Source organism: Spinacia oleracea, chromosome 3 (genome assembly GCF_020520425.1).
Source record: "Spinacia oleracea cultivar Varoflay chromosome 3, BTI_SOV_V1, whole genome shotgun sequence".
In the NCBI taxonomy this organism is placed as follows: domain Eukaryota; kingdom Viridiplantae; phylum Streptophyta; class Magnoliopsida; order Caryophyllales; family Amaranthaceae; genus Spinacia; species Spinacia oleracea.
Window position 1 is genome coordinate 136,991,618 of NC_079489.1, and position 10,941 is coordinate 137,002,558.

The window sequence follows — 10,941 nt, forward strand, 5'->3', positions numbered from 1 at the left end:
CGCTTAGCTTGTCAGGTCAGTAGGTCACTAGGGTAACAACCTAAATTTCCTGAGAAAGAAAAACGATCATGGTTATTAGCAATCACTTCTAAAAGAATATTATACTAGTACCCTGTTCATTATTTGATTCAGTGGAAATTTTATGAAACAAAATAATATGCAATATGGTAGAAGATTTAAATTACCAACCCTAAACTATTATGCTTTGTTAATGTAAAAACGCCATATACAACATGCAATATAAATATGACTTATAACCGAAATGAGTATAACTAAATGAAATCTCATATAACACGTGAATAGAAGTTTATAACTCAAATCCAAAAGAAAATAATACACATAAACTTTGATAAAGAATTCCATACACCCAAAACACTATTATCCTAGAAGCTACTCATCATCATTATCATCATCGTCGGGTATATCAAACAAGTCCCTAGGCTTAGTCTTAATAACATGAAACCATCCTTTTTGTATCTCATCCTCAATGTAAAAAACTTGTTTTGCTTGAGAAGAGAAAATGAATGGATCATCTTCCAGATTTTGACCAGTGTGCATCAACTTCGAGAAATTGACACGAACTCTGCCACTCGGGTATGTTTTGAAACCCCTACGTATATCAGCCCAATCACAACGGAACATTAGAACCTTGAAAGAACCATAATAATCAAGTTCTAATATTTCTTTAAGCTTTCCATAATACTCTTGGCCTTCAGCTTCTACCATAATTCCAGAATTTTGTGTCTTTCGAGATCTCTCACGATCCACGGTGTCAAATTTATAGCCATTAATAATAACGCTTTTCATCCTTTTGCTGCGATTGCTTAAACCACCGGCCAAGGCTTTTCTCAATTTCCCTTCTTTTGTGCTATCATCTAGGTTATTTGCCTATAATTCGAAAAAACTAAGTTAAACTCAAATGGTATATAAAATAAAAAAGGAAACTCTAGACTTAGAAGCATATAACCTGGTTTTGCAACCAATCAGAAAATTCATAGATTATCCATTGATTTTCATGACCTGCTCCGACTTGACTCTCTTGCCGTTTTTGATGTATGAAGGCACTTTAGAGATTGAGAAAATTGAGTTATTAAAATCGTAATAATTAATATGGTCAAAAAAATTAATCCATAAAGCTACTTACTCAAGCACCGGTTTCATCTCATCTGAATGAAGCAAAACATAGCGATGTGCTTGCTTTAAACTTTTGTCATCCAGACGGACATTTTCTTTCATCCCAACTACACGACCACCTGAGTAGTATAAATAGTTATTGATGTCTGGAACACCATCTTCGTTCCTCTTGGGTCTGTTGAATATGGTCTCAACACTTTCTAAGTATCTCGAACAAAATGCAATCGTCTCCCATAAAAGGTACCCTTCTGCTATAGATCCTTCTGGTTTCGCTTTATTGCTTACATGAGATTTCAAAAAGGCCAAGTACCTTGAAATATATTGAACAAAATTGTGAACGTGAAAGAATAAGACAAGTATTTTGTGATGTATTCTTATTTTAAAGTTATTAAAAAAATATTAAAGTTTAAGATATTGACCTCTCAATGGGATACATCCACCTATAGTGAACAGGTCCGCCGAGTTTGACCTCATCCACTAAATGAATTAGTAGATGCACCATGATTGTGAAAAATGTTGGCAGAAACTCTTTCTCCATCTTACAAAGAGTCAACACAAGCTTTGACTGAATTGTGTCTAATTCATTTCTATCAATAGAAGTTGAGCATATCTTCTTGAAAAAGTCTGACAATTCATCAAGCAAATCAATTACTTTTGTGGCATTCGATGCCCTTAAAGCAACAGGAAGGATATCCTGCATAAGGACATGATTGTCATGGCTTTTCAGATTAATAAGTTTACGCTGCTTCATATTCACACACTTTTGCAAATTAGATCCATATCCATCAGGAACTTTAAGCTTTTGTAGGACATTTAAAAACCGTTCTTTCTCTTCTTTAGACATGGTGTATGCAGCCGAGGGCAAATAGTCCTTAACACGATTTGGATGAGATTGAGGCCAAAGATGAGATTTTATGTTCCGTGCTTGAAGGGCCAACCTAGCATTCTTATCATCTCTACTCTTCTCCATATCTAAAAGAGTTCCTAAGAAATTGTCGCATACATTCTTCTCAATGTGCATAACATCTAAATTATGTCTAAGAGGATTATATTCCCAATATTCTAATTCAAAAAGTTTACTTTTCTTTTTCCATAGAACCTTATCAACATCATCTTGACCATCATCATCTTCTTCAATTTCATCATTGTCTAGTCTCCCTCTTTTTTTAGAAACAATTTTTGACTTTCCATAAACATACTTAACTCTTTCTTGTTGCTTCAGAATTTCTGTCCCGCTTAAAGGAACAGGAGCAAAACCATGTTCCTCTTTCCCATCAAATAAGTTGGCTTGAGAACGATAAGGATGATCAGCTGGTAACCATTTTCGAGCTACAGGGTAGACAATTTTACCACCAAAACTATACGCACAACCAGAATCGGCACAAGAAGGGCAAGCTTTATAACCTTTTGTACTCCAACCCGACAACATAGCATATGCTGGAAAGTCATTTATAGTGGAGTGCAAAGCTGCTCGCATTTTGAAACTTTTTCCGCTATGAGCATCAAAGGCATCTACACCTTCCCACAACAATTTTAGCTCATGGATTAGTGGTTGCAAGTACACATCAATATCCATACCGGGACCAGACTTACCAGGGATGATCAAAGACAAAATGAATGACGTTGACTTCATACAAAGCCATGGTGGCAAATTATAAGGAATTAGGATCACTGGCCATGTACTGTAACTAGTATTCATCAAACGATATGGATTAAAACCATCACTTGCTAGACCCAATCTTACACTACGAGGGTCTTTGGCAAATTCCTCATATCTTTGATCAAATTTTTTCCAAGCTTCACCATCTGCCGGGTGACTTATGATCTTTTCATCCTTGCGGTCAAAATGCCATCTCATGTCCTCTGCTGTTTTAGATGACATGTAAAGCCTCTTTAGTCTAGGGATGAGAGGAAAATACCGCATTACTTTAGCTGGAACGCCCTTCTTACGTGTTTTTATAACATTCTCACTTGTATCACCCTCATTTCCGTTCACATTTCTCCACCTTGATGTGTGACAGATATGACACTCATTTTTTTCTGCAAATTCACCCCAATATAAAATGCAATCATTTGGACATGCATGGATTTTCTCGTAACTCAATCCCAAATCCTTTATTATCTTCATGCCTTCATAATACGATGACGGAAACTCCATAATAATAGGAAATGCGTCTAATAGAAGCTCAAGCAACTTATTAAATGACGCAGCTGACCAATGAAACATACACTTGAGGTGAAACAAGTGCAATAGAAATGACAATTTTGAGAAAGTAGTACACCCCTCGTATAAACCCTCATCAGAAGCTTCCCTTAGTCGTTTATATTTTGCCTCTTCTTCATTGGTGTTGGTTGATGGAAACTCATCATCTTCCTCAGGATCAAAATTTAACTCTTCATGCATGTTATACGGATCTTCATCTTCAAAATTTGCTTCACTTAATGATGGGTCTTGGGATTCGTTGGTGGGTTGTGCAGTATTGTCAACCCTAAAAGCTGCTGCTAATAACCCATCAATATCATCTCGACCTACTACCTTTGCTTGATCACTAGGGATCTCTATGGTATTACTCTCTTCATCTTTACAATGGAAAACCCATTGTCTATAGTTCTTATAAAAACCGTAAAATAAAATGTGTCCTCCTACCTCTTCTAAGGGATATGAGTTATTCAACTTGCATTTATTACATGGGCATCGAGTCATTCCCTCTAAAAGAGTCTCCTTAGCAACCTCTAAAAATTTCATGCAACCATTATAATAACCGGCAGTCCCTTTTCGTAAATCAATCCAACTAGTATCCATGTCTACAAAAAAATTAAAAAACAAAACATAATAAAAAAGGACCGTTGTAGGGAAAAAAGCCTTTCAACCGGATTATATTGTTGGAAGTTAGTAAGCTCGCAATAAAAGGAAAGAATTCACAGGTTTTTACACGTTTTTTCAGACTTGCAGATAATAACAAAAGGTTATGTCCTATGAACGCTTTTAGTAATCTCTCTTATAAACACTTTCAAAACATACTACACCTCGCTTTGCATAATCTGCTCGAAAGTCACCTAATATTAAAATAATATTCAGCAGATAACTCCAACTACGCTTTCAAATAATACTCTCCATTGTTCATGTCAAAAGCAAATCTACTCCCACAAAAAAGTACTAAGAACAACCTTAAAACGCTAACAGCCAATAAAAAAGTGTAAGGTCTTTTCGGAAACATTAAAATTGATATTTTCTTTTACAGAGAAGGTCAAAAATTGATACTCCAAAAATTTTTTCCCCTTTTGAAACATTAAAATTGATATTTTCTTTTACAGAGAAGGTCTACAAAGTTGAATATAGCCCAATAAGTCATTTAACAAACCTCACACATTCAGCTACGAAAACATTAAGCTCAATTGTTTTCTTAGAATTACTTAATCTCCCAAACAAATCGTTGTTTTCCTTTCAAACCGAAATATCTAATCAATACAAACAAAAATCATCAAACAACTAAATAGCAGACTACTTCATGGAAAACAACTAAATATACCTTCAAATCCTTTCGGAATCAATAACTAACTACACAGCTACCAACTTGTTCTATATTATCAGTTTATGCAACCATTCAAAAGAACACATATATTCTGCTTTGATGTGATAGTGATACATAATAATCCACAACACCAACAAATAGAGGGGCCAAATAAAATCAAGCAATAAATAATCCACAACACCAACAAATAAAATCAAGAAATTCCACGAGAAATCTTTGCAATTCCGTTTTACATAAGTCACAGGATTCTAATGTCAGATACAACAAACTGAAAATATCAATAAGAATTGGGAATGGATGCGATTGAGAAAACAGAACACGTGCAATAAATACCTTAGAAATTTCAGCACACAATTGAGCCGTACGTAAATCCCTTCGAATTATCAGCACCCGATGCGATTTTCCACTGTGACTTGTTGGATTATGATAAGAAGAAGGAGGAGAATTAAAAATTCAGATCAAGAAGAAAAACCAAGAAGAAACTACTCAAGCATAGAACGGTTTCAAATTGAAGAAAACGAATAGCATATAAATCGAACGCGAGTTTCGGAAAAACTAAGAAGTCGAAGAAGAAGAAGAAAGTATAAAATTGACAAACCTTGCTGAAAAATCAATGGCAGAGTAAAGCGGCTTCGAATTTGCAGAGGGCTGAGGATCGGAGAATGACGACGACGCGGTTTTTTTGCTGGTCACCTAATTAATTAGGGTTAATTAATTAGGGAGAGATAGAATACGTACGTGCGTGTATACGGTTTTGAGTTTTAGGGAGTTTTAGCGCTTATTTTTCGTGAATTTTCTTTTTTTTTTAATTAATAGCGCTCAATCTAATTTTCACCAAATTTGAAGCGCGGGTTTGAAATTGGAAACACGTGCAAGGCACATGTTTTGCCGACGCCTAAACGCATAGCCAAATATCTCGACAGCCAATGGCGTCGACAAAAAGCTGTCGGCAATATGCACGACGCCATAAGTCGTCGCCTAAACACGGAATTGTTTTTGCCTCCCAACGCCCCCCTCTTGGCGTCGAGGCTCAAGCGTCTCCAAATAGGTTGTTTTGTAGTAGTGAGTACTCATTTGCAGCCTTTAACTACTTAGAACCAACAAACACATAAAATCCACCCTTTAACTATTGAAAATAGAAACTACCAAAGTAATATCTAGAAAGAAAGAACTTACCAAAGAAAGACATACACTGAAGATATTTCTAGAAAGATATCGCTACCAGTGACATATATACAATAAAGATGTTTCTAGAAAGAAAGGAATTCTCAAAATAACATATAAAAAAAAGAAATCCATTCATTTGAAATCAATACATAATAATGTTGGAGCAAGAGCATAATGTTAAGGCTCATCATCGCCTATATCAAAGAAGTCTCTAGGCTTAGTCTTAACAACATGCGACCATCCTTGTTGTATCTCATCCTCAATGTAAAAACATTGTTTTGCTTGAGATGAGAAAACAAATGGATCATCATGCAAATTTCGGCCAGTGTGCATCAACTTCGAGAAATTTACACGAACACTACCATTTGGGTTTGTTTTCAAACCCCTATGTATATCAACCCATTCACAACGGAACATTATAACCTTGAAAGAACCATAGTAATTTAATTCGAATATGTCTTGGAGTCTTCCATAATACTCTTGGCCATCTGCTTCCACAAAAACTCCAGAATTTTGTGTCTTGCGAAATCGCTCGCGTTCCACAGTATCAAATTTGTAGCCATTGACAATGACGCTTTTAAGTTTTTTACTGTAATTACTTAAACCACCGGCCAAGGCTTTTCTCAACTTTCCTTCTGTTGTACTAACATCTATGTTATAGGCCTAAATTTTTTTTAAAAAAATGGTTAATTACAAATTAAAAAACATACAAAACAAAAAAGGTCAAAAGGTTACTGCATATATATAACCTGATTTCGCAACCACTCAGGGAACTCATTGATTATCCACCCATTTTCAACAATTTCGTTGGATTGACTTCCTCCACATTCATCCTCTTGCCGTTTTTGGCATATGAAAGCACTTTATACATTGAAAAAATTGTGTTACTGAAAAATTAATAGTTAGTAACTCTAAGTTAACTCATGACACTACTTACTCAATAATCGGTTTCATCTCATCTGAATGAAGCAAAACATAGCGATGGATTTGTCTTAAACTTTTGTCATCGAGACGAACGTTTTCTTGCTTTCCAACCACACGACAACCCGAATGATATAAATAGGTGTCATTGTCTAGAACACCATCTTCATTTCTTTTCGGTCGGGTGAATATGGTCTCGACACTTTCTAAATATCTAGAGCAGAATGTAATTGTCTCCCATAAGAGGTACCCTTCCTACCCTTCAGGTTGGGCTTTATTGCTTACATGAGATTTCAAAAATGCCAAGTACCTTTTATAGAATGAAGAAAGTGAATGTGAAAGAAAAAAATAAGAATAGTGAATATATTTTAATTGAAATGATAAAATAAAATAAGATAGAGGCTCGAGATATTGACCTTTCAATGGGATAAGGCCATCGGTATTGAACAGGTCCACCAAGTTTGACCTCATCCACTAGATGGATTAGTAGATGAACCATGATTGTGAAGAATATTGGTAAAAAAGCTTTCTCCAACTTACAAAGAGTCAATACAAGCTTTGACTGAATGGTATCCAAGTCATCAGAATCACTAGTGGAAAAAGGCTTATTTGCATCCCCGCATTTGCCACGCCATTCTGAACATGTGACGCAAATGACAAATTTTAGCATAAAATTTAGTCATTTGCGTCGCAGCTTTGTTAAACTGCGACGCAAATGAATCTAGGATTCCCCCCAGAGTCATTTGCGTCGCAGATTAACAAAGCTGCGACGCAATTAACTCAATCAAGTGCGTCGCAGCTTTGTTAAACTGCGACGCAAATGACTCTGGGGGGCATCCTAGAGTCATTTGCGTCGCAGTTTAACAAAGCTGCGACGCAAATGTGTTTTGATTTTTTTTTTTCGAATTCGCGCTCAGCTTAATTGCTTAGGAACATTCTGACTTAGGTTAATATTGCTCGACACTGCTTCCCTCCCAAACCAAACCAACACCAACACTAGCTGCGTTGTTCTCACCGGCGGCTTCACCGGCGGCTTCACCCTGTTCACTGCCGTCGTCGGTGCTTCACTGCCGTCGTCGTTGCTTCACTGCCGCTCACGGCCAAGGAAGTCCTCCTGCTCCCTCTTCTCTGTCGCTGTCACAAACTGCCGCCGCGGTGTTGCACAGTGTTGCCGCGGCACAGCCGCCCCTGCACACTTCCCATACTACCACCGCCCCCTGCACCACCGCCCCCTGCACGTCCCGTTGCTCTCACATCTCTCCTCTCTTCAATAATTAATTAGGTATTATTTACATTTAAGATTGAATTTTAATTGAATTTTAATTGAATTTTAATTGTGCATTTTAATTGTACATTTTAGTTGAATTTTAAGATTGAATATATTATGATTGTGGATATTATTTAATTGAATTTTAATTGTGCACATTTAAGATTTAGGTTTTGTTGAATTTTAATTGTAGTTTTTGATGAATTGTAATAGGTTATTATAATAGTTGGTTTTGTTGAATTTATTTGTTTATTACATTTAGGTTTTATTGAATTAAGGTTATGAAATGAAATTCGGGTTTGTGAATTTGTGATGTGAAATGAATTGTACTATGGGAACTTGTTATTAGTTAATTTGTAGATTAGTTAAAAGTTGGGTTCGAAAATGTCATTTTTGCTTAAATATGTACTATAACGACCCAATTACCCTTAAATGTGGAATAATAGATTAGTACGAGGCTTAGAAAGTTATAACTATGCATATGAGACATGTAATAAGTTTGAAAACATTCCTTAGGTTGTTTGGTTCAAAGTTGGGTTCGAAAATGTCATTTTTGCCTAAATATGTACTATAACGACCCAATTACCCTTAAATGTGGAATAATAGATTAGTACGAGGCTTAGAAAGTTATAACTATGCATATGAGACATGTAATAAGTTTGAAAACATTCCTTAGGTTGTTTGGTTCAAAGTTGGGTTCGAAAATGTCATTTTTGCCTAAATATGTACTATAACGACCCAATTACCCTTAAATGTGGAATAATAGATTAGTACGAGGCTTAGAAAGTTATAACTATGCATATGAGACATGTAATAAGTTTGAAAACATTCCTTAGGTTGTTTGGTTCAAAGTTGGGTTCGAAAATGTCATTTTTGCCTAAATATGTACTATAACGACCCAATTACCCTTAAATGTGGAATAATAGATTAGTACGAGGCTTAGAAAGTTATAACTATGCATATGAGACATGTAATAAGTTTGAAAACATTCCTTAGGTTGTTTGGTTCAAAGTTGGGTTCGAAAATGTCATTTTTGCCTAAATATGTACTATAACGACCCAATTACCCTTAAATGTGGAATAATAGATTAGTACGAGGCTTAGAAAGTTATAACTATGCATATGAGACATGTAATAAGTTTGAAAACATTCCTTAGGTTGTTTGGTTCAAAGTTGGGTTCGAAAATGTCATTTTTGCCTAAATATGTACTATAACGACCCAATTACCCTTAAATGTGGAATAATAGATTAGTACGAGGCTTAGAAAGTTATAACTATGCATATGAGACATGTAATAAGTTTGAAAACATTCCTTAGGTTGTTTGGTTCAAAGTTGGGTTCGAAAATGACATTTTTGCCTAAATATGTACTATAACGACCCAATTACCCTTAAATGTTGAATAATAGATTAGTACGAGGCTTAGAAAGTTATAACTATGCATATGAGACATGTAATAAGTTTGAAAACATTCCTTAGGTTGTTTGGTTCAAAGTTGGGTTCGAAAATGTCATTTTTGCCTAAATATGTACTATAACGACCCAATTACCCTTAAATGTGGAATAATAGATTAGTACGAGGCTTAGAAAGTTATAACTATGCATATGAGACATGTAATAAGTTTGAAAACATTCCTTAGGTTGTTTGGTTCAAAGTTGGGTTCGAAAATGTCATTTTTGCCTAAATATGTACTATAACGACCCAATTACCCTTAAATGTGGAATAATAGATTAGTACGAGGCTTAGAAAGTTATAACTATGCATATGAGACATGTAATAAGTTTGAAAACATTCCTTAGGTTGTTTGGTTCAAAGTTGGGTTCGAAAATGTCATTTTTGCCTAAATATGTACTATAACGACCCAATTACCCTTAAATGTGGAATAATAGATTAGTACGAGGCTTAGAAAGTTATAACTATGCATATGAGACATGTAATAAGTTTGAAAACATTCCTTAGGTTGTTTGGTTCAAAGTTGGGTTCGAAAATGACATTTTTGCCTAAATATGTACTATAACGACCCAATTACCCTTAAATGTTGAATAATAGATTAGTACGAGGCTTAGAAAATTATAACTATGCATATGAGACATGTAATAAGTTTGAAAACATTCCTTAGGTTGTTTGGTTCAAAGTTGGGTTCGAAAATGTCATTTTTGCCTAAAAATGACCTAGGAAAACGTCATTTTATGGGTTAGAATCGAAATAATGACAGCATGCATGATTGATGGTGTCTTTCATGGGTTTCGATCTGTTCCAAAATGTTGCAAAGCTCTGATCAGTTCTGTGCACTGATCTGCACAGTTCTGATCTGAGCTGTGCAGATCAGTGCACAGAACTGGTCAGTTCTGATCAGTTCTGTGCACTGATCTGCACAACTCAGATCAGAACTGTGCAGATCAGTGCACAGAACTGATCAGAACTGATCAGTTCTGTGCACTGATCTGCACAGTTCTGATCTGAGCTGTGCAGATCAGTGCACAGAACTGGTCAGTTCTGATTAGTTCTGTGCACTGATCTGCACAGTTCTGATCTGAGCTGTGCAGATCAGTGCACAGAACTGATCAGAACTGACCAGTTCTGTGCACTGATCTGCACAGTTCTGATCTAAGCTGTGCAGATCAGTGCACAGAACTGGTCAGTTCTGATCAGTTCTGTGCACTGATCTGCACAGTTCTGATCTGAGCTGTGCAGATCAGTGCACAGAACTGGTCAGCTCTGATCAGTTCTGTGCACTGATCTGCACAGTTCTGATCTGAGCTGTGCAGATCAGTGCACAGAACTGGTCAGTTCTGATCAGTTCTGTGCACTGATCTGCACAGTTCTGATCTGAGCTGTGCAGATCAGTGCACAGAACTGGTCAGCTCTGATCAGTTCTGTGCACTGATCTGCACAGTTCTGATCTGAGCTGTGCAGATCAGT

General features: G+C 36.1%; 1 protein-coding gene across 1 annotated transcript; it reads right to left on the reverse strand.

Annotated features, from left to right (window-relative positions):
- Positions 1-390: 390 nt before the first annotated feature.
- On the reverse strand, positions 391-3,937 carry LOC130470108 (uncharacterized). The gene is made up of 3 exons (XM_056839697.1): positions 1,554-3,937; positions 1,153-1,444; positions 391-888 (listed from the first exon to the last, which is right to left on the reverse strand). The coding sequence occupies exons 1-3, from the start codon at positions 3,935-3,937 to the stop codon at positions 391-393; spliced, it is 3,174 nt and encodes a 1,057-aa protein (XP_056695675.1).
- Positions 3,938-10,941: the final 7,004 nt, after the last annotated feature.